Source organism: Buteo buteo, chromosome Z (assembly GCF_964188355.1).
Source record: "Buteo buteo chromosome Z, bButBut1.hap1.1, whole genome shotgun sequence".
Lineage (NCBI taxonomy): Eukaryota > Metazoa > Chordata > Aves > Accipitriformes > Accipitridae > Buteo > Buteo buteo.
In genome coordinates this window covers 3021360-3045364 of record NC_134204.1, presented here as the reverse complement: position 1 = coordinate 3045364, position 24005 = coordinate 3021360, and the positions used below count along the sequence as shown (strand labels likewise).

Genomic DNA, 24005 nt, shown 5'->3' with positions numbered 1-24005 from the left:
ATAGCTGTGAACACTATCGACCCCTCTGTCCACCTGCTATTAATAACAGGAGCACTCGCTCCTGCACAAACACTCAACAAGAACCTCAGAGGCGAGCTTTCAGCTTGCGTAATGCAAGACTGGTGTAACTGGAATCATCTTTAGCAGCCCAGACTCTATTCCACGGATGCTGGGGGTAAACGAGAAGGACAGATCCCTCCTTCCCAACTGGTAGAGTCAAAACCACTAGTGCATAATTCATAATTATAGAGAACTGGAATACAATATCTTAACAGCATGCCCATATGCTTTCAATCAGTATTCAAATCTGTTTCCTTAATTCAAAGAACATCAACTCTCAACTGTTTTAGCTGACCAGCACTAACAAAACTAATTAGCTGCTTTAAAAAGTCTCTTTCACCATCTTGTTGACAGCATTAATGGCATTCTAATTAGCAGAATGCAATTCTGCCTTGGTGGGAGCGCTTCACTAGTGATGCACTTGCTGACAGAGAGGTGTTTAAGTCCTTGCCGAGTTAAACTGAGTGTTCCCCCTTGCTGTGCATATCACTTTAGTGGGAACATAAAGAAGAATGCAGTGAATACTGTATGCAGGCCTGATCCTGAGTACAGGATAAAGTCCTCGCAGCACAGCCTTTTGCAGCACAAATTTAAGTTTTAGTCAAATTAGCACATCTGAGCAGCAGGCTCGGCACTGCCACTGCTCTTCCTTTTGGTTCAGAGAAACCAGGTTGCTTTTTACAACAAAAGGAAAAAATTCTTATTTGCTTATACCCCTGGAGGGGACATGGCAGGTGAGAGACAAAAAAAATCAGGATAACTGAATCTGCTGGCCAACAGGGTTAGCAAAAGCATGAACAGAAAATCAGGTCTTGGATGCTTTGCACGAAGAGGGTGAGGATGTTCCTACTGAGGGAAACGCTGCTCTTCCTCCCAGGACAGCACAGCATTGGCATGGACTGATGACAGCCACTGCTCCCATGTCATTAAAGAAATGGCTCAAAGGCAGAAGTTCATCGAACTATCACCCAAAGACTCTCAGAGCCAAGTGCATTTGAGAATTTTAAGCTAGCTCACAAATGCAGATGCTGGTGTCATCTACAGAGCCACCACCATGAATTCACAAGGTCCTGACGCCTGATCTCAAGGAGCATTAGCTTAGTTTGCAGGCCAGGTAAACCCAAATCTTTGGTCCTGGGGCATACACATTAATGGCTTTTTAGGTCAAGCAAATCAGTTGCAAGGAGCAGGGCTTGGGGGTTTTTTTGCTATTGAACCGAAGCACGGCCTGCTCTGCTATCATGTTTTGGTCCCTATATATGAGAGAGAGAAGAGGAGGAGATGCTGTTAATAAACCCGTTTCAGCATTTTTTTAAAAATTCTTTTTTTTAAGGAATGTGTTGCAGGTGGCACCATCCCCACCACTCTACAACACCACTTCAATGAGTTACATCTCTCCTCTGCACCTACGGGTAGAAGTCAAGCAGAAATCCCTATCAGACACGACCAATTCTGCAGCACTACCTACAACAGCAACTTCAGCACTGGCTAAATAATTCATCACACAGCATCAATTATTCCTGCAAGTCACCTGGCGTTTCTAATAAGCTCTAATCATGCCCAGTTTTTACCCTGGGAAAGCTGTGAGCTTCCCGAACTCAAAGAGCTCCTGATTTGGGAGTTATTAAAGCCCAGCTTCAGAGTTATTAGACTCACAACTACCCCCATGGATGAGAAAATTGCTATCTTGCCATCTTCATAAGAATTCATTGCTGAGATGCAGGGCAAGCCACTGACAATACTCAATTAATTTCCCATTCTCATCTCTCTTAACTTTGCCAGGAACAAACTCCTGCTTAAAATGCTCCTAAAAATAATACTTCCTCCCTCTCCCTTATTTAGGGTGGCATTTGGAAGGTCGCACCCAGATGTAAACCCAAGGGAGGGTAGCACAAAAAGGAGAAATCTGGATACATGATGCATCTGCTTGCAACATGCAGGGGGGATGTAAAATTTGTTATGCAAAAAAAATATATGCAAGTTAAAAAGCTGACCCATGCCGGGGGAAGCTTTGAAATGGTTTGGAGATAAGCAGATATGTTCCTTCCCTACACCACACACAAGGTCTGGTGGAAACAACGGTGCCTCAGAGTCATGCAGTCTCGATTTTGGCTGCTGGGTGGTGTGATGGACTTTGCAGGGCTGGATTTTCATACTAACTTCTTAATAATAGAGCTGCCTCTGGCAGTTTTATGGTAATTTAAAGTCTCAACTCATTAATTGACAATGAAAGACTCAAGGTTGCAGGGTGAATTTTTGGTCTGTTTTTACACAACAAGGATTTGAAATTCCTTAGACGTCTGCGTTACTGACACTTCTAACCCAACCCACCCAAGTGCAGAGGGAACACCCAAGTGCTCGTGGAGAAGACGACTGCAGTACTGGAAATCAGTGTAAAATCTGCTCGGTTCATACATGCACCTGTAAAGTCTCCAACTTGAAGCCCACTTGCCAAGCACTCGTTTACTGCAGGCACAACCCACGCTGAAGCCTGCAGAATCCCACAGCTACTGCTTTTCTGCTTCCAACACCCCACCGAGTTCAAAGCCCTCAGGACTAACAGAGACTTTAAACCTCAGGTGCCAAAAAGCTCTTTACAAGGAGAGTTGACATTCGAGGTGAATCAGTACATCTCTGTTGGCACTTGATGCAGTGAGGTGTCGACAAGTTGTTTGTACAATACTTGGGAAAGGTACATTGCACAAAATCTTGTAATCCAGGAGCAACAGCAAGTGTGATCATCAATATGTGTTAATTTGTTAATATTACATATTGGCAGCAGCATGAAATAGCTCTAGAGCAGCTGGAATGTCTCAGAGTTCACATTAGATTTCCAGCATTGTATATTAACACTATTTTTTGCATACTAATTATTAAAGTAATTAAAAGCTGCAGGGCCAAGTATGATGGACTACAGCTAAGGGGAACAGCTATTTTCATACAGAATGGCGGTAGGGTCAGCAACACTACCCGTAACATACAAACTATACTGCTGACCATGGCTTTTAATCCCAGGATCACCTGTGGCTCCACATGCTTTTGATAATTCCTTTGGTGCCAGGTGATGGGTGGGGAGCTCCGAGAGTTAAGCAGGATTTACAGTGCCCTATAACTGGCTGTTCCTGATTTTTGCTCTCGGTAACAAAAAAAGAAGAAGAGGATCAGCAGGTTGGGAAAGGATTTTTCTGATGCACCTCAACATGACACTGACACCAGGGTGAAGGAGAGCAGAGGACCACGCACATCCACACCTGGGTGCAACTAGCAGCCTTATCCCTCCTCTCCCCCCTTATTCCCTCCTCCACATCCCGCTTATTTGCCTTTTTTGCTGCTGTTCATGCAAGGTGCCTCCAACCACTTTTGCCTACATGACATGCTGTGGCACAGCATGGGAACGCAAGCACGAAGCTCACACTTTGGAAAACAGCCGTGCTAATTACCTCCCGACTCATTGCTTTTACCTTGCTGGCTTTCAGGATGTTGATCTGTTCCTCATACACGGTGTCCCTGTTCTTCTCCAGAAATCCCTCGCTCTGGTATTCCACCTAGCAAGAGACAAAGGAAGAAGCCCAGAGGGTAAAGTCCAACCACACAAGGACAAGGTGCTGTGTCCCACTGCTCCCCTACTGTCAGGAGCTCACCTGAAAAACCAGAGAGGGAGAAGGGGTGGAAACAACTGGAATTTAAAGGTCACTTATTATCAAAGAAAGTGAATCTGAATGAAAGCAAAACCCTCACAGGATGCATTAACCCTCACAAACATAGATTGTTTCTTAGTCATTAAACTGCTCTGTACGGGACACCAAACTGCACTTCCATGGAAACCAGGGGTAAAAATGCAAAGATCATCAGTACCTCTACAGACTCTTTTATTCACTCCTGACCTCCTTGCAAGCTGATCAATAAACCTCAAAAGATGCCCTGGCTACATCTCTTGTAAGTCTTTTGGTTTTGAAATTGCAGAGGGTTGGGACGCAAAAGAAGAATTTAGAGAGGACAGAAGAAAATGTTATATTATTTTTTACATTTGAAGTTGGCTGAAATAACTGACCACAAAAAAAAGGGGAGGGAAAACTTGCAAAGACCTATCGTTCGTCAAGGGTACACGTGCAAAATCACATGCGTAAGAAAAGGCGAGTATCAACCTTTGCCACGAGAAGTGCTGCTCGCATCCAGGTCAAACCTGGTTAGGAGAAGCACCTATACAGTATCACAGCACTTGCACGTCATCTGGCTCCCTGGACATTGGTCTTACATTTTCCTTTCCAACAAACATGTGTTTTGCATAACTGCAAGGTTTTAAGATTCTTATTTGCTGTGAGTGACATCTATCACATCAAGGTTTCAATGAAGCTGGAGCCCATGGACAAGACCCTATAGGACCAGACACTGGGATTTAGAGTCCCACAGTTGGCATTTTCTCCCTCATAAGGGTGGGATCAGCCCAGGGTCACCTCTCACATGCTCCTCCCCACCGTGCCTTGCTGATGCTCGCAGCTCCTGCTTTTCAAAAATAATTTCATTTTCCAATACATTTTGAGTCAAGCTGCCCTTACAGAAATTCATTTTGCCGCAGCTTTAAGAAAGAGGATTTTTCTCTCCTCTAGAAAGCACAACTATTTAAAGCTTAGCGCAATAGTTTGGAGGCTGAAGTCCTTTAAGCTGATCTAGATTTGAGCATCGAACCAAGATTACTGCCAACCAGGCATGCCTATCACCAAAAAGCAGCTCAACAGCGCTATAAACTAATTTTCCTTCATGAAGCTCTTTTTCCCCCCTCCATGCATTTCCCATTTCTGCATTCAAGTCCCAGCACACGCAACACACACCCAGTTACCTTATCGGCAAAGTGCAGGACGATGAAGGAGGTGTTGGACATGCGGGGCTTCTGGAAGTGCTGGCTGCTGGCGTGCCGGTCGTACAGCTTCTGCGCCCAGTTCTGGTCAGTGCCTTTGGGAACCTGGACGGGGAGAAAATGGACCAAAAAGTTGCGGTCAGGCATGCAAAGGAGGTGCAGGGAGGTTTTGGAGGAACCCTCCTTGTGGGCTTCCTGTAGTCTGCATGGGCTACAGGAATATTTGAAAAACGAAGTCCACCTTCCAGTTCTAGGAGCATATGCTATCTTATTTTCACGTATATCTTGACAAACACACTAAAATTTTGTTTCCCGTGAAAGACACCCAAATGCTGGTTCCACTCCAACAGCCAGAACAGCTCTTGCAGGAAAAAAAATAATAATAATTAAAGAAGTATTTTTGCACTTAAGCTACATTAATTGCTCAGGCACCAACATTACTTTTTTAATGCAATTTTTGGTGATCAAATAGTTTCACAAACTGCCACCTGAGTCAACATGCAAGAGGTTCTGTTTTATTTTGTTTAAAATAATGATAATAAAATGATAATTTTTAAGTATTAAAATTAAAATAATAATAAAATGATAATTCTTAAGAAACCTCTGCCTCTCAGCAGGTTTGGGGTGGGGTCACTTGGATCCCAAACACAGGATGCATTAACCCCAGTTGCACACAGGGTTGGGACTTTAGACCCACATACCTGTCCTGCTACAGCTAAATGATTCCCACGTCCCGATCCCACACATCCAACCCCCTGTGCCAGGAATCTTCTGGATGCCAAACCCTCCTTCTACTGGCTGACTGGATTATTTAGGTTAGTAAAAGAGAAGAGTCAGAAGAAAAGTGTTAGGCAATATTTAAAATTAGATGGGACAAAGCCTAGAAACCACGGAACAATTGTGCAGCATCAGGAAAAGCTCTGGATCATCCATCAGGTCTCTACGTAGACCTTTATATGAAAACTGACAGAGGAAATAGGGGCAGCAAACAGTAAAAAGGAAAACTTGAGACAGATGAGGAATATTTCTTTATGCTGCTCTGAAACAGCCTTTGATTTCATGACAGCAAGCCAAAACACATCAGAAGGGTTCTGGACACAGGGACAAGCACCTCCTGCCCACTGCCGTTAACTGGAAGAAGTGGCTGAATTAAATGCAGCAGCCACTCACGCAAGCCGTGCTATCCCAGACATATTTATGTTTTACAGTTGTAAGTGTAGCCAATTATGGATACACATAGAAATAACATGGACTATATATGAATATTAAAAGGCATTTATTTATGCAATTATAAACATATGTTATTTACACAAGATAGACATGCCTGTTTAAACTATAGAGTTACATAAATGCACATGAGTTTCTTTTCACCAGTTATATTTCATATTTACATGTAAAAAACCCATCCTTTCTGGAGCTATCATTAGGTCTCTCCTGTTCAGGACCGAGCCGTGAGCGCAGAGCAGGAACACTGCTGCCACCTGAGCCACCACCTGCAGCAGAGAGCAGACTTATCCTGCACCAGCTCTCTTTTAGGTCATCCACTTGGCTGAAAACTCCTGCTTATCTCAGAGTTAAACTTCAAAGGCATCGCTCCTGCCTCGCAGAAAGAGGGTTTCGCTATACCCACACTGCTCCCTGCTCACCGTTGTGCAGCCTGGGTATTTTTAGCTGCCTGAGAAGCACCTGATAGGGACCAAGTGCCAGAGATAAAAACTAACAGGGCCATTATCTATGCTATTATAACAGCTTTTGGTATTGGCTTGGCAGTTTAAGGCCTTTAGAGCCACTGAGAAAGTTATTTAGAGACTATCTCATCAGTGCAAGACATTATTAGGGGATGGGGAAGAAGAGAACCGAGTGTCTTGTAAGTATTGTATGGAAATCTCTAAACAGGAAAAACCTTACACCAGTGATTTCACAAGGTCACTGCTTCTGCTTCTCTGTCCTCACCGTCCCTCTGCCCATCATTGCATAAAATCGGTCGGGCAGCGTAATCCCAGCCAGCATCACCTCCCGTCTCCACAGACTGTCCTCCGAGCTGCCAGGAGCTACTGAAACCGAAATCAAATCTGCCCGGTGCAGCCAGGGTCAGCCCCTAGGCTTGGGTCCAGAGCTTTTGCATCAGAAGCGTCCCAGGGTCAAGAACCCACCATAACCACCAGACAGCCAAAGAGATGTTTGGAGCACTTGGACAAAAGGGTGAGATTCACTCCACCATCACCTCCAAAAGAAGGACAATTAACTGGATAAAAGCAACAAAGGTCCCTTCATACCTAATGATCTACAAGTCAACCCTCTGAAAACACAGTAGGAGCTATTTACATTTTATTTCTTTTCTCCTTAACACTCCAATAGATATTAAAGCCTGAAAAGAGCCTGGGCTTCCTCCACACTCCAGAGACATGCTCCACTGCAAGTGATGCGCCTGACTTTAAAGTCATAAAAGCTGACAGCGTGACGTAGGCGAGGTTATTCTGCCGTTATTCAGATTAGGCGATCCACCCGAAAGGAAAGCCCAGAGGTCCAACCTCCATGTATCTGCCCGTGGAGCAGAAATCCCCCTGGACAGGACCGGCCGGCACAGGAAGGCGACGTGCTGATTACTGATGTTCAAAAAACTAACAAGTCCAGACAAGGAAAACACATTTGCTCGGATACTTAAGTTCACAGCGATGCACAGAGACAAGCAGGATTGAAAACCAGTCTGGTAGAAGCAGACTTCAGTGTTTCTGGCACTTGACAGAAGGACACAGGAAAGGTTAAAGAGCATCTTTTGAAAAGCGTTAGAAAACGCATTTGGCACATTAACAGTGTAACACGATGGCAATGTGCCATAAAACACAAAATGGATCCACAAGAGAGTTTGAGAACATGAGGGAGTTTTGGGGTTTGGTTAGACACATCCCCCTTTGGCAGCCTCAGGGTCACGTTGCTCCTCAGCAGAAAGAATTTCACTAAGATCCATAACAGCACTCGGAAAACGATGCCATGACTGACACATCGACCCATCCAACCAGCCCATCCTTGATCAAACCCTTTTAGATGCATTTCATGCCAATAGAAATGCTTTTTCGTTAATTTTTTCATTCCCACTCCCATCCCAACAGCACAGGCAAAAGCAAGAGAGCAGAAAGTCAGCAGGACACCTTATGGAGAAACCTGGACATCCACAGCAACTTCTGACTGTACTCCTGAATGACACTTGGGAAGTGTATGGAAAACAAGCAGCACTCCCACGGAGCAAGCAGTTTCAGCCAGAAAAGCAGGACACCTTATCCAGTTTTGTTACAGAGACCTGACTGCATTTCTTAGAGATTTTCAATTTCCTCTGAGAATAATTTAAGTCCCTTGAAAAAAATCGACCCCAACTGGCTTCTCTTCTCCAGAGCACTGAAGCTGCTCTTCATGTGTTCCCTCCAACCACAAAGCCTTCAAAGCCTTCCTAAGAAGTCTGCTGTCCCCTCTGCCAAAGTCATTCCCTCTACAATAAGGCCAACCATACCCTAAAGCCATCCCAGACATCCAAGCAAGTCTTCCACATGCCCTCCCAACTTCCCACGACTGGATTTTCATAAGACAGCCTTCCTCTTTAACGCCTGTCTCTTCTGATAGGCTCTACGCTGGTCTCCTTACTCTCCTCTCCTCTTACCCCAGGTTATTTCCCAGCATCGCCATTGGCCCTATAGTGAGTCCCTCCACATTTCACAGCTCACCCGCAGGGAGGTTCTCCTGGATGCCGCCCTTCTTCCCTTTCCCTCCTCTTCAGGCTCATTCATCAGTTTGTGTTAAAGCATTGCAACGTTGTGCCTGTCGTGGTGGCCTTGGTTTCTAGCCAGTGACATTTCTGTACATGGGACATGAACTCTTGCTGTTCCTCCAGCATCTTTTTATGCCAAAGTGAAACCAACAAGTCCTAAAAGCTTCAGATCTAAGCAGGTGACCCTCCAGTGCAGGAAACAGGGAAGAGGCTCTTTGAGGACTCCAAGGTCACTCAGCAGAAGACATAAGGTCACAGTCTCATGGAGATTATAAGGCTTCCTGGGCAGAGCAGGGACATAACTGAAGGTCAGACCAAATGACCTCCAGAAGCCCCCTCCAACCTTAGGAAGTTGTTGTACAACAGCTTCCAACTCCTAAGACCTCAAAGCTGTTTAAAAAACCCCAAACCCAAACATATCCTAAAGCCCTCTTTTTTCAGAGGTAGGGGGTTTTATCGTTTGCATTCATGAGACAGGTTTAGTCCTTACAACTCCAGTTGCAATTCAAGAGCCCTCTCTTTCATTGCCAATTCCCATATCAACCCTGCCTGGTCCCCTTCTTCTCTAAACAGTGACAAGACTCTCATATGACCTTCGTTAGCTGAACTGCTTCAGCACATACCCAACCACTCCCTCCCCAACCTCACATTTAAGATTAAAAAAAAAAAAATCCATACTGTGAAGCAAGAACATTAGCAACAAACCCTCCGCATTTGCGCTAATGTTTCATTATGTTGCTAGGACCCCCTCGATGCCATTTCAAGTTCCAGAGTATATTTATCCAACGTTGTACGTGCTAACGAGATGACTTGCAATTACCCTATTGTGGTCCCGCGCCCGCCAGCTCTCCCTGAGAGGCAAAACGCTGCTGCGGGGGTGAAGGTTTTCATCCATAAACTGGTGCTTTCAGTTGACAGGCTTTGCTGAAATTTTCATAAAGCTGGAGAACACTTGCAGGTTATTATAAAAGAGCCGATTACAGGGCCCATAATAAGGGCCTGTGACTAATGACAGCATTCCCCACTGACAGGTAAATACCCAGATAACTGGCATTTGATGGGGGGGGGGCGAGGCACAGATCTTGTGTTTCAGTTTTTTGGTCAAAAAAAGTACATATGGAAAAAGTAGTACCAAGCAGATCTACAGCAAAGTTGTCCATACTACTGCTGTTGCACAGGAGTTGCTTCATCTAATCCAATGTCACCAGCAGCAACCAGTGCCAGGTGCTTCAGAGAGGAGCAAAGGGCAGTATCAGCCAATATGGCACAAAGAAAAGTTCCCTTAAACACCCAGGAGTCAGCTGGAGCTTGAAGAGTTTAACAGGCTTAATAGTGCAGAGACCAAAAGAAATGGTGCTGAATATCAAGCAAATAATCTGACCTCCTTCTGAGCCAGCACTGGCTAAGATGCTATTTTTGAGGGCATCAAATTAAGTTTAATTTGTTCTCATTTTCAAGGAGTCTTCCTGAGATTGAATTTGAAAAGGGCAAAGCCACAACTCTGGCTCATCACAAAGAGACAGCTGGCATGTCTGTACCCCAGATGAGGGCTGAGCTCATGGGATGTACAGGTTGGGACAGCCCTGTCGCGCATGGGAAGGCAGCCCTGTCGCGTGGAGGAGAGCAGCCACTTGACAGGTCACCTCGCTTCCAGACAAGCCATACATCTCCTTAAATCCCAACAGGGACATTAGTCTAAATAATGGATCCAAAACCTTTCCCTCTGATGCAACATGACACTCCTGCCCTCGGACCACTGGATCTGTCCCATACCCATGGATCCCACAGAGCCAACAAGAATTCGTTGTGTCCTTCTCATCACCTTGGCTATCCTGGTGAGGGGCCCATTCCCTGCTTCAGCTCTCCCATCACCCTTTGCCTCACCCTTCTCTGCCCTCCTTCAAAAACCCTCAGAGCCCTTCTACAGTCAGTAAGACATTTCCTGGCACAGAGTATATCCAAGTCTTGATAGAAACTCTTCCCAAAGACAACCTGTTGATCACACCACAGCAAAACCAGCCTGAGGCTCCACAAGGCAGCCACATCCATCAGCAAAGCAGTCACCACCCTCTTCCACCAGGCTGTTCTCAGCGTTAAAAAGGCTTATTTCATGGTTGAATCTGTCTAACTTCAACTTCTAGCTATTGCATGCTAGGGTGGGTTTTTTTGTGTGTGTCAAAAGGTCTGAAAACCCTCCCACTGACTATCACTTACAACCACTCGTGTGCAGCGCTCAAGTTTCTTTATCCTCAGTATCACAATGTTTTATAGCCCTGATCTGATAACACTCTCTCCAGTATTTCCTCACCATCATTGCTGTGCAGACACCAGAACTGAAGAGATACGAGCTGCTCTGCCCAATGTAGGAGCCGTTTTCATCATGGCATCACACTGAGCTCTCCTGTTGAGATGACCATACCTAAAGACTCTGGACTTCTTACCTACTCTTAACACCAAAGACCTTCAAAACAGGCATCCCAGCTTCCCAAGAGACTCTTCCATCTTGCATTTCTTGTTTCTAAATATATTTGATAATTCATGACTGAATAAGGAGTGCAACCTTTCTTATGGATTCTCATGAAGGTTTGTGGTTCTGGCCTTTCTTCTCAACTTTTAAGCAAGATGTAATTTAGGCTGGTATCAGAGAGAGAGTAAAAGATAGCAAACTACTCTCTCAACATTATAAGCATCTGAAGTCTGTACACTAAATGCAATTGACTTTACCCCAGATAGCTATCACAAGACAACCCGGGTTTCCCTTGGCACAAAGTAAGGCTTGAGACAGGGAGGAACTCCAGCTCTTGGGTAACACTGAAGAAAAAGTCGCAAGCAAAGGCTATTCCTAAGTGCAGCATGAGCTCTGGCAACACACGGTGACATCAGGTACCCAGGCTGGTACCAAACATCTGCCAAGGAGGCTCTGGATAGTCCTAAAGCAAAGCAGAACAAATGCCAACAGCCTACCCTAGCCATGAGCACCTGGCAATGCATGTGAAAGGAGATGTTTACCCTCTTGCAAGCTACCACAGTTTAAAGCCCGTTCTTTAACCTTTTATAAAAATAAAAATGCCAGCAAAAAGGTGGATGATCCTCTTTACCTTGCACTCTTCATCCAGTAAGTCCAAAATACCAAGTTTTGCCTCTATAAGGTCTATGCAGGGCTGGTTATCGTAGAAGTCTATGAGAGTCCAAGGGATTCCCTCCTTCATGTACTCTTCTTGTTCCAGCTTAAACACGTGCTGAGAGTGGGAAAAACAACAGAGTTACTGACCGTGATCCCAGCCACCACAGCACCAGCCCCTTCCCCGTTCACCTACTTGTCCCCACTGGAATAAAATATTCCATCAGTACATCCAGAAGCCATAGAAGCTTTAGGTGCCCTCACGTACAGCTTTGTACAGCCTCTGCCATTTACACAATCTAGCTTCTGGCAAGGAAAATAAAAGCTTTACACTAGGAAACCATGGGGTAGGAAAAAGAAAAAAGGCTTTAAATGACTTTCACTAGAAAATGACTGAAGCTGTCACTACATCTAGGTGGAAGCCATATATTGAAATGACAATGACATATATATCTCTTGGGCTAAGAAAAATCCCTCTCTCCTTCAGTGCTCTGCTGATTAAACTAGTGAGCTGCAGCAGGTTCACAAGCTGGGAGCCCTGCCAGGGCTGAGCGCATGTGACCCCATCTGTGAGCAGAGCTTCACAGAGAGCACCCAACGTCCTAGAAAGGATATCAGCAGCAGTATCTAACTGACTCAGGAACACTTCTATTGCAGATTCTTATTTAAAAAAAAAAAAAAAAAAAATCTTTGCATGGCTTATATATCTCAGACCTCTGCTCTAGCAGATAAATTGTCTCTGGCTATTTCTGAGATACTCTAAGCATATTAAAAAAATGATTTTTCAAACGCACTTTTTTCTTCAAAGATAGCTTTTTAAAATCTCTTCAAACATGTCATCTCAGAGTTTGAATTTATAAGCTTCAGAAGTGATAGTCGGACGTACCAAGTAAGATATGAATAGTGCAAATACAATCCATAATTTACTTTTCATTTTTAGCAGCGGTGATCTGATGCATGAGATATACTGCAAGTGTTCACGTCCATGCATATGATACAGTTTCAAAGTGCCAAACTACGCCACAGTAATTAGCTGCTCAAATTTAACAAGTTTTCCCTTGTATCCTGAAACTAATAGTGATTTTTTCCCTGCTTACAACAAAAGCAGAAAACAACCCCTTACTGTTTTCATTTCCAGTGCAGGTAAGCGCTTGTATTTAATAAAATAGAAGAATCTCAGGTTTTTGTGAGGCATGTCCAAGTGAAAAATGGGGAGTGCGTCCAATCCTGCTATTTAATACAGAGTTTTCATTGCAGACGTTTAAGCTACATTTAATGGGCAGGTTTCCACCCATGCTTTATCTCACAGTGGAAATCAGGACTCAGCACGAGACTATCCAGGTTTTGGTTTAGGATTGAAACTATGAAAAAAAAAAAAAATTGGCAAACTACCTACTTATCCAAAACCATCAATGAAACGTTGCATAAATAATTTGCAAACCTGTTTCCAGTACCAAGCTTATAAATCAATCAAGCAGTATTTTCAACTTGATATGAATATTTAGTGCAATTGCAATGCACAATCATTGCCCAGGAGAGATGGTATCCCAAGGACTACATTCATGCTGGCCACGCGATCTGGCCAGGCTGCAGGTAAGTGCAATTAAGCAGAAACCAGACATACAATAATCCAGCCTTGATATGTTTTGTGTTAAGTTTTATGGAACGCTTCCAAGCTGACCTTACCGAGTTGAACTGCTGCTGGAGCTTTTCGTTGGCATAGTTGATACAGAACTGTTCAAAGCTATTCACTTCAAAAGTTTCAAACCTGCAAAGCAATGAATAAATCAGTATTAAGCATTGCTTAGTCTCAAAATCAACTTTTCTCTGCAATAGTGTCATCTGCGTGACAGGGAACACCAGTTATTCAACCATCTCTTCGCGTTCCTCCTATCCCAGATCTACTCTTTATTCCTCATTCCCCGAAATGTCTATCTTTCCTTGCCACCACCCAAGGGATTCAAGAGGTCTCTTCTGCTACGCACAAATGAGATATTCAGTACGACTGTAGCTTCCTGTCCATCAGGCAGTAGTGCTGTCTGAGACGAGAAATCTAACAGCATCTCTCAGGGAAAAATATTATGAAATATTAAGTCCAAATACATTCACTGCAAAGGTGATGGAGAAACAGTAGCTGCTGTCTTAAAAGACCCAACATCGTAATTTTAATGCAATTCAATAGAGCAGAAAAAGAAGGTATTAAATTCATAATTATAGCCTCTGTATTGCATCCCTGATAGCACAAAAATTAGATACATGTGAGCAAATGACTTCTGGGAGGCAGAGGGAGAAATGGTGCTTTCAGCTCCAATTCCAACACATTTCTTAGAGGGAGTTTGGTGTTGGTCTTGGTGATCCCCCTCTTCACCAGGGCTTCCAAAGCTACCCTCACAGAAACATCATCCCACCCCTCCACAGACCATCAGCCAACTCCAAACCAATCTTAAAACTGTCTTCCTAGTCACAATTAGAAAAGAAAAAATATGCAGTTTTAATAACACAAACTACAGGCAAGCAGGCAGCAGAAAGTCAGCGGAGCTGCTGGGGCGGTCAGGGTTGAAGTACACAATGCCCAGGGACAGGCACAGGGAGCTGGGTTTGCTCTTAAAAAAAAAAAAAGACATTTTTCAGCTACCACAGGGAATTATGTTATTTATATTTCTATTTTTAAGGCACAGTTGGAAGGGGGAGGAAAAAACTCTTTGACACATGACTGTAAGGATTAAACTAAGGGGAGAAGTGGCAAGGCTCCCTGTGCTTAACGAATAAGCTGCTGTAATGATAAATGCACGGTGAAATAATTGCTCCGGTAATAGGTGCTGTAGGAGCTGGCAGAACAGTCTTAAAGTATTGAACAAATGAAGCCCCCTTTTTTTTTTTCCTCTTCCACCACCCCCCAAAAAAATAAAAATCAGTATTTCTGGTACTTTCTGAGGACTACCTGGCTGTCATCTATGTGATGCAGTTATTCCCCAGGTATTGCCAGGTGGTAATACCCTCACCGTACAAAACGCCCGAGTCCTTGAGGAAAGGCAATGCAAAAATGCAAAAGAAGGGGGAATGGAAGAAAGGAGCCACTTTTGTGCTTTTATCAGCCCCACAGAACTCAAAGAAACCCAGGACCACTTCCCCTTGTCTGTCCAGGGGCTGGCATTGCCCCGGCGTCAGTGCAGCCTGTGCCAAGCAGAGGATGTTCGACGCATCCCCATCACAGGAACAGAACTTTACAATCTTTATTGCAACTAAATCTGGCGTCTGGGACCAATGAATGTTTATATTAAACACGTGGCCAGAGCCTCAGTGGTGAACGTGTCCTTGAAGAGCTCCCAATGTGCTTGATCTTGGTTGCACGGCCATCGCACCGAGCAGATCGGTGCCTTCAGCTCTTGCAACTAAAGGGATGCGACTTCCCCAGGACTGCTTGAAAATACCAACTCCTGCAGGTTCATGATCAGAGCAACAGGGCAAGAAAAGATTTAATTAAAACAGAGATGGAGAGGCACGTTGAGCTAGGTGGAAAAAACACAAGAGCGGGGGTACAAGGGGAAAAGATATCGGAGTGGAAACTCTTTTTCCACTTCAGAGACACCAGATGTGATTTATGAACCCTCTCAGTGAATGCCAGCCGGGGGCAGAGCAGCTGTAGAACACCAGCTCCAAGGGAGATTTCATGAAGTCGCTAATTAAGGGGACCCTGCCAGCGCAATTTGCTAATTGACAGAGCAGTTTAGTCGCCAGCTCCACGTATGCCCTCGCCAGGAGGTCCTACCCGCACAAAGTGCCTGCATTAAGATGACATCCTAATGCAAAAAGCAAACCAATGGCCACTCAGTTTCTATTCATTTTGGTGCACTATATCTTGGTGCAAAAAATAAGCATATTCACCACTCCAATCCATCACTGTGGCTCCCGGAAAGGCACATCCCAGCTTGGGGACAGCTCTCATGAGCAGATGTTGGGGGCTAAATTCTGCATTTTGGCTTTTCTCCTGTTCCCTATTCTGCTGTGCAACTGCTATCTCCTAAATCCAGTGCAGCACCAGGGTTTATACTGAAATATTTAAAGTTCATAAATAAGTCCAGCATACAGCTGGCCGCCTGGGTGTTCACACTTCCCTTCACATGGCAAACAGAGGAGAAACAAGCCATCCTCGCCAAGTCCAGGAATGCCACATGAATCCACTCTTCAGAGGGATTGCAGTATTGCTACTATAGCAAATGACGCACTTGCAATAAATACATAAAGGCTTTTAATGCTGCACCCTCTCACCCCAGTGTTAGCAGAGAATTAAGGATGTGGAGTCGAGCATTAGAGAATTAGGACACAAACCCCACAGCCTCTGCACCCTTGGTTTGGACCCTGTCCCTAGAAATCCCACCCATGGGGACAGTCCTCCCCCAGGAGCACCAGGACAGAGATGCTCTCAGGATGTCAGGGACACGTGGTGAAGGCTGCTTGCAGGCTCCCTGCCTTTCTAGCTTAATTCCTCTCCTAGAGGAAAAGGAAAAACAACAGACATTTTGGGGAACAAAATTTCCAATATTTGGCAGAATGCATTAAAACTCCCAAATAACCTGAGTTTGGGAAACCAAACCACTTTCAAGGACTGCAGAGAGTTAGGTTGTCAGCACCCCAGGTCCTTGCATTCTTAATTACTCAGCATTTAGACAGCGACACCCACTTCTGAAAGGGATTTATGGTCTCTTTAGGAGACCAGACTCACACACAAGCATTATGGCCTGGAGCATGGACATCCTTCACCTGCAAACCCACCTCTTTCAACAGGACCTGCAGGTCCCCATGGAAAAAAAAAACCTTCTATACCCCGCGGTGACACCAGTGCTGTAAAAGCATCTGCTGGCCCACGTGCTGGACATGATGCACAGGAGACCTGCAGCTAAGGGACATATTTCTTCCACACTAACAGGTTTTCAAGCCCAACTTAATCTTTCACAAGTGTTATCCTCAAGACTCCTTTTTTTCAGATTTCTGAAAGACCATGTCTGATTTTCTAATTCAGACATCCAGTTTTCTGCATTGACCCACTATCATCCATGCAGCTCCATCTCAAAGCTTTATTTATCATATCCCAGCCCACAGAAATCTCTATTTTTAGGGACAATGAGGGGAAACAACTGATGTTTTAAGATCCTCCACGTCCTGTGCTATCTACCTAAGACAGACACTTGCAAACCTCCGACACCACCCTCACCACCTCAGGTCATCCCACTGAAATCCCAAAACAGAGAGGACTGTATTCTTCTCATACTTGATACAAGTGTTCCTGCAAAAACCTTGCCGTATGCCAGCAGTTGCTGATGGAGATGAGCAGGCAGTGGGCTACACTGATGCTCCAGCACTTTCTGGCACACTTTCTGCTGCCGTGGCTGTCCAGCAGGTGTTAAAATCAATATCCCAAACACCAGCAGCTGTAGAAACCCCATGGGAGGTTTTATACACAAGTTCCAGTTCCAGTAACTGTGTAGGTATTATAGCCATAAAAGCTTTCTGCAGCTGACCCAGAACTGCTTCAGCAGGATTTCATTCTGAGCTTCAGGTTTACCTAGATCTGACACGCCTTACCAGGAGTCTGCCATTACATGAGATTTTGGGATTGAGCAAGCACAGTGACTGCACTGGGTCAGGGACCAGCTCCTGGAGCAGCTACAACTCTTAGCCTGAAGTTGCAGGCTGCGAGCCTTGCCCTCGGTTATAGCAGAACTTTTTGCACCTTACCCCACTGCCGCAGCTTCCCAAAGTCCTCCGAAAGTTCTCGCTGCGCAAGGGCCCTGCAGCAGCAGTTTCACAGCTGAAGAACCAAAGTAGTTTCTTTAAACCCCACAGCAACACCAGGCAGAGCCAAGCGCAGTCTTTAGCCTCCACATTGGCAGCTTTACCCCAGCTCATCTTTAAGCTTGATGCTTTAAACAGCACGAGGGACAGAAATCCCAAACAGGAACAGCATGGGAAGTAAATCCCCAAAACCAGCACTCAAAGAGATCTGCGTGCACCATTTTGGGGTTGCATAATTTAAAGGAGAATCAAAACTGCAAACCACACATGACTGCGGTTTCATGGATCCCCTTCTATTATTCCCATCACCTGCCGCAAGTCAAGGTCAAGCACGCATTATCAGAAGGGCGAGACAAATCAGAAAAGACTAATTAAACAGCCTTAAAAGCAGAAAGCGTGCCTACCCATAGATATCAAGCACGCCGATGAAGGAGTGCTGCTTGACGGTGGTGTGCAGGGCCTTGTTGATGTGCTGCACGATCCAGTTGAAGAGCCGGGCATAGATGTGCTTGGCCAGGGCGTTCCTGGCGTTCACCACTTGCTGCACAGACATGCTCTTCACGTAGGTCTCGGACGTGGTGACGAGCTTGCGATGGCAAAGCCAGTGCTGCATCTGGCTGTGCTCCACTCCCAGCAAGCCGCAGAAGTTGTTCAAGTGCTCGTCCTCGCTCTGGGGGTAACGAGAAGCAAAGTTAGCAAGTTGGTGACACTCCAAAATGGGAGTTTTAACACCAAGTTCCCAGATTAGTGCAAGAAATTAACAGCATTTCATAACTATCTAGGGAAATACCGTGTTTCTCTGTGGTTGATAGGAAACAGAAAAGCAATGAGCACTCATCCAGTTGCACTAGTCTTCATGGACATGGATGAAACTGCTCACGTGGAGCTCTGAACAGTGGTACACCCTATGGCTTTGCTCTGCTCTGGCTAGCCTTAAGGTCTCGATGTTCATAAACAGCGCATTTCCATAGTGACTGCTAATGGGAAAGAGCATTCTCCACTTTATTCCTCCTTGAGCTGCAACTACACACTCTTTCAGAGCAACCTTGCTTAAGCCTTAAGTTAAAGCTTAGGGCATGCCATTACACCACGCCTTTTACAAACTAACTCCATTTTGAATAATAAACTTGCAAAATGTGCATTACCAGAAGGGCTTGTGTTTTGCATAATCAATAAAATGAAATGTGAACTTCATTTTCTCTAGTGCATTGTATTTTTACCCCCTCAAACTAAGACAAGACAGTTCTGAGTCTCTATTATGCTAAGATAGCAGGCACTGCCTTCTGGACAATGAGAAATCAATTTCCCTTTCCTCAGTGTAATAATACACATCGAAAGGAAGTAAATTGTTTCCAGTTATATACATGCACATACGGAAGCTGGACAGGTTTGGGGACAGAGAAAAATGCATTTTAAAGGACATCTAGGATGCTTTATTGCTGTGATACCTTTTTGACCATGGTTTCAAAGTCATAACAGAATTGATGTAATACCATGCAATTACATCTGAAGGTAATTAAACAAATGAACTCCATTACAGAACTCAACACTGTCGGAGCAGACCACTTTCACATATTCATGTTGCCAAATATCAAGCAAATTACCCCCAGCACCTAACTAATTGCACACCACATTATCTCAAAGGTACCACTAAAAGTGTGTGCAGAACCCATTTTAATACTTTGATTAGGAACAAACGACCCAGTCTGGGATGCAATGATAATTCACAGGACAGTATTTTGCATATAATCTCTTTTTTTCCTCCCTAAACAAACACAGAAAAATGACCACTAAGGCATCTTCAGTCTTACTTATTCTTGCTAATTAACTGTGCAGTGCTCCTTTGGATACTAGACGGCCACATGACAAGCAGCAGCCTCATGGCTTTGCCAGTAGCAAAGCAGTTGTAGAGCATCACACCTTCTGCTGGTGGGAGTCACAGTTCCCCCAATATTCTGTGCACCAAGTCTTTTAAGAAAGCAGAAGAGTTAAAGATGGGTCGGGACTTAAGGTGGTAAGTGACCTTTGAATCACCTAGCTTACAGGCTGGCTAAAGAGGAGAAATAATGCAGTCTTCCAGGAAAAACAAAGCAGCCAGAAAATCATGATGTGTTTTTGAAAAAAGCAAAGAAAACCAAGAGGAAAAGGGCTTTCTACCAAAGAATACTGCTGCGAAGCTCAACACATCCAACGTGGCCCAATTTATGAGCATACAAAGCTCCCCACGTGCCCCACTCTTGCTAGTGACTTACCGATACGCTACAGGCATCACCATCTCTTTCCGCTTGGATTTCCAAGTTCCCTAGGTGCAGAATGGCAGCAATTATCCTAAAAATGGTTGTCTGATGAGACTCCTTCACTCCTATGGGAACAATTGATATTTGATTGTCTCAACAGAAAACAAACTGCAATTTTCATTTTATTTGAAAAAGTTTGTGGTGCTTGATTTCCTTCCCGGGCTGTTGGTTTTCAGAGTTATCACACCTCTCACAACAAACTCATCATAAACTCTCAGAAAAGTCATCACTCAAAAATGACAGTGGATACTGCGAGAGGAGCTCCTTATGTTATTTCTTTACCCCTAATGGTTTCATCAAAGCAATTTTATCACAGATGGGTTTAATACTATTGTGCACGTGCACGAAACCAATGATGCTACTCCATAATGATCAAATGGGATCAAAGCTATAAGGGTTCTGAGGCTTTTATAGAACAAGGAGTCGCTTCTCTGAGATAGTAGTCAAACAGGGAGATATTGCTGACAACTGAAGCACAGAAATTACAACTTATTGCCGGTATCCCACAAACAGAAGAGAAAATTAAAGGTGTGCACATGATGCACAACGCCTCCAGACTGGTACTACAGCTGGATACAGCAAGTCACCAGGGAGGTGATGTGGAGCTCTGTCTTAAGGCCCTGTGTCTCAGTAGGAGCTACGCTTTGTGGGTCTTCACTGGGGGTGTAAGATGTTATTGCTTCATATATTTTTCTGGCAGGCTTTTGCAGGCATTCCCAGCAGGAGCTTTGCTCAGCAGCAGCTTGCACACAGCTTTCTTGCCGTATCTTGCATTTTCACGTCCCAACTGGGCTTCTGTGTCCCTTTTGTGTTCAGTGCTGGTGTCCTAATTATCCACCCAAGGTCTGAGCCATCACCTGCTGGTTTTTGAATTATCAAGAGCTTCCCTTTCTCTCTCTCGGGACTTTTCTGTTATCAGCACAGTGAGAAATGTTTCAAGGTTACTAAAAGGAGCAATGCTCTGCTGTTACTTGGCACTCTTAATTGGAGTTAAGCCTGGCTAGCGTGGGGATTTGCAGATAAATCTGACTTCTCCTTGTTACACATAAAAAGGTAAGACTAGAAACTGTAGCGGCAATTTCACTAGGCCCTAAACAGAAGCAGACAGAGCTGGGAAACGCTGAAGGAAAATGAGGAAATGCAGGGCCAGAGGAACCATGTGAAGAGCAGGAAAACATCATCAAATTGGCAGCAGAGGAAGATGCTTGCACAGTGCTCCACAGGGACCAGCAAGGAGACAGGGGGTCTGCTTGGGGAGGCAGAGAAGGGGACCAAAGAGAGACTACACGTTACAAGGGGATGGGGATAGTGTTCCCTGGGGATTGCAGTCCTGTGGGCAAGTTTGGAGCAACCAGTGGAATAATTTTTTGTTTGTTTTTTAAGTAGTTAACAGTTAGAAGTCACAGCAGCCGGACAAGAGGAGGGTAAAGAAAGACCCCGCTGTCACCCTGAAGAAAAAGAGATCAAGCCCATCTAAAACACAAAGAGGACAAATTTGGGGGAAACGCAGTCATAACACTTGAAATCAATCCCCATGCTCACTGCTGGCACAGCGCAGTGGCTGCAATACAGCTGCTGAGGGGGATTTCACAGCTGGCTGTGAACATCATGAGCTCCTCTCCCAACAAATGAAATGCACTGGAGAGACACCAACACTTAAGAGAATTTTAAAACTTGGTTTCAGATAAATATTAATAAACTGGGAAAGTTTTCACCTGCAAAAATTGTTTTTCCTTTCAAACAGTCACTGCTGCAGGCACACTACAGCACTGTTCAAGTGCAGCATGAACGGGTGGTTATTGCAGCAGTAGATTTTGCAGCTGGCCATGCAAACGTGGACTCTGCACAGCAGGGATGTACTCAGCTCATTATTCCCAGGAATCAGCTACTTGGTACAATACTGTGATGGTCTGAGAAGTCACATCACCTTCAACGTAAATACTGATTGAACTGCAGAGTAATAGCAGTTTTCCTGCTTGTAAATATGGTAAAAAATAGCAAGTCAAAGCTGCAGCAAACCTTTGACTCCAGAATGGTTTATTTAGGTTTCGCATAAATTCAGTGTCCTCCTCTATTTCACTGCTGCTTTGCAGATAGCTGTGAGAGACACTGCTGCAGCTCATACTAAAGAACAAGGTAAAGCCAACTAGGTCAATAGGAACATGGATTTATACCTCTTAGTGTTACAGGAGGGTCATATAATTCAGGCTGAAAACGTTTGCAAAAGACTTCTGCTGGGAAGGCTCCAAGCAGAGCAAGCCCTTACCAAGCAGGGTGAAGGCATGCCTGGTTTTCTCAAAGTCATCAGCATCGTCCACGCCATCGATAGACGTGTCACCTCCCTGAGAAGTGTAGAAAAAGTCTTCGGCACATGCTAGGAGAGAAAAAACCAGAAGAAATGCATCAGCAAGCAGTAACTTTCCAGAGCATGCACTAGGATGGTCCCTATCCCCCACCCTGCCCATCCCCCAAAAGCACCCATCTCCTTTCAACCATAGTTTACTTAGAAATGGATGAAGTATAACCCCGATAACTATGACTGTAACTATTTCTTACAGGGATTAAACTCCTTCCCCATGCAAAGCAAGTTCAGCCAGGGCAGAGCTGTGTTATATTTGGGATTCAAATAACTGCTCTGTTGCACAGGTGCATATTACTTCAAATACTGAGGTTACTACTTTCAATTTTTTCTATCCTGTTTTATATACCTGTTACCAATTCAGACATTTTAACACCCTTCCCACATAACGCCTTAAATCCACGGAGCAAAGGGAATGGAGAAATGCTCACGGTGCCAGCATTACACCATTTAAGCATCTGTGCTTTAGCAAAGTTATCTCAGGACAACGCAAAGTTAAATCCTATGGAGACCAAGAGGCATTTCAAATGCAGACACAACAAGAAAAGATCGCAGGACTTACATCCACTTTAAAAAGCTTCACATGCAATTGCCCCTCCTTAAAACAATGGGTTATCTGAGGTCAAAACCATTAAGGTGTGTGCCCAAGGCTGCCAGGCTGAGTCCTGGCAGAGCCGGAGCAGGCTTGGCCCCAGAGAGGGCTGGCGGAGCCCAGGAGGTGGACAGCCTCCCCATCCCACCCAGAATCAGTTCTCAGCACCAGCTTCAGCTCGTTTCAAACCAGGTAGGAGTGACTTGCCAAGAAAAGCTCAGAAAGATCATTAACGCTCACAAACATATTACCCAAGTATCATGAAAATAATGAGAAATACAGCCTACTGTGCGTTCCACATCAGCCTGCTGGTAACCTTTAAAATCATGCAATCTGTACTTTCTTTGACTCACATTGCCACCAAAAGGTCCTCATCCCTTCCCAGCCCTCCCACAGGCTTTTGCATTAGCTGTACTTTCAGGACAACTTTCTTACAGGAAAAACATTTAATTCTTTTTGGCATACAAAGCCCTGGGACCTAGAGGTTTCAGTAACCCTGCTCGTTGCTGGAGCATCGGCAACAAGGGGCACAAAATGCTGATTGGGGTCAGAGAGCCAGTGTCCATCCTGGTCGCCCCAGCACAACAGGAGCTCACCCAGCTCGTGATGGAGCACATCACATTAACAACTTGATGTCGCTGCATGTCACCCTGCAAAATGCATCCAGGGCTGGCAGTAGCTGATGGGACCAGGACATCAGCCTCCAATTTTAACCATCCACACTGGGATCTGTTTCTGCCTCAAGTCATCTCTGGTATAACTGACTCCAATACTTACATTTCAGTATGCGTGCAATGATTTTAATAACCACAGAAACCCTTTGATTCACTGCAAACAAATAAAACATATTCCTGCTTTGCACCATTGCCCAGGCATCAAGTTAAGACACCACACTTCAAAAGGCACTGCGTTACACACAAACTCCTGCATTTTAAGTCAAATATTTCCTTTCTAGTTTAAAATCAAGCCTTCAGGATCGCTCCAGCTGAAGAGCCAACACCTACTGGTTTGCCCTGCTGGGCTCAACTAAGTTTAGAGACTCTTTGTTTTCCGGCATTTTGCAATATAAAAGAGAGTTAACAACAATTCTTCGCATGTGCAAGACCCAAAGAAGAAACAACAGCTCCTACTTTTGATATGGAAAAATATACGTTCTACTCTGTCTAAT

General features: G+C 44.6%; 1 protein-coding gene across 1 annotated transcript in view; it reads right to left on the bottom strand.

Annotated features, from left to right (window-relative positions):
• MYO5B (myosin VB) overlaps window positions 1-24005 on the bottom strand; it is a 149716-nt gene that overhangs the window by 65888 nt on the left and 59823 nt on the right. Inside the window, exons 7-13 of the mRNA XM_075019778.1 lie at window positions 22153-22260; window positions 19842-19951; window positions 17994-18259; window positions 13483-13564; window positions 11774-11914; window positions 4898-5020; window positions 3522-3605 (exon numbers count right to left, since the gene is read on the bottom strand). Coding sequence (XP_074875879.1) covers window positions 3522-3605; window positions 4898-5020; window positions 11774-11914; window positions 13483-13564; window positions 17994-18259; window positions 19842-19951; window positions 22153-22260 — 914 coding nt within the window. The remainder of the gene's footprint in view (window positions 1-3521; window positions 3606-4897; window positions 5021-11773; window positions 11915-13482; window positions 13565-17993; window positions 18260-19841; window positions 19952-22152; window positions 22261-24005) is intronic.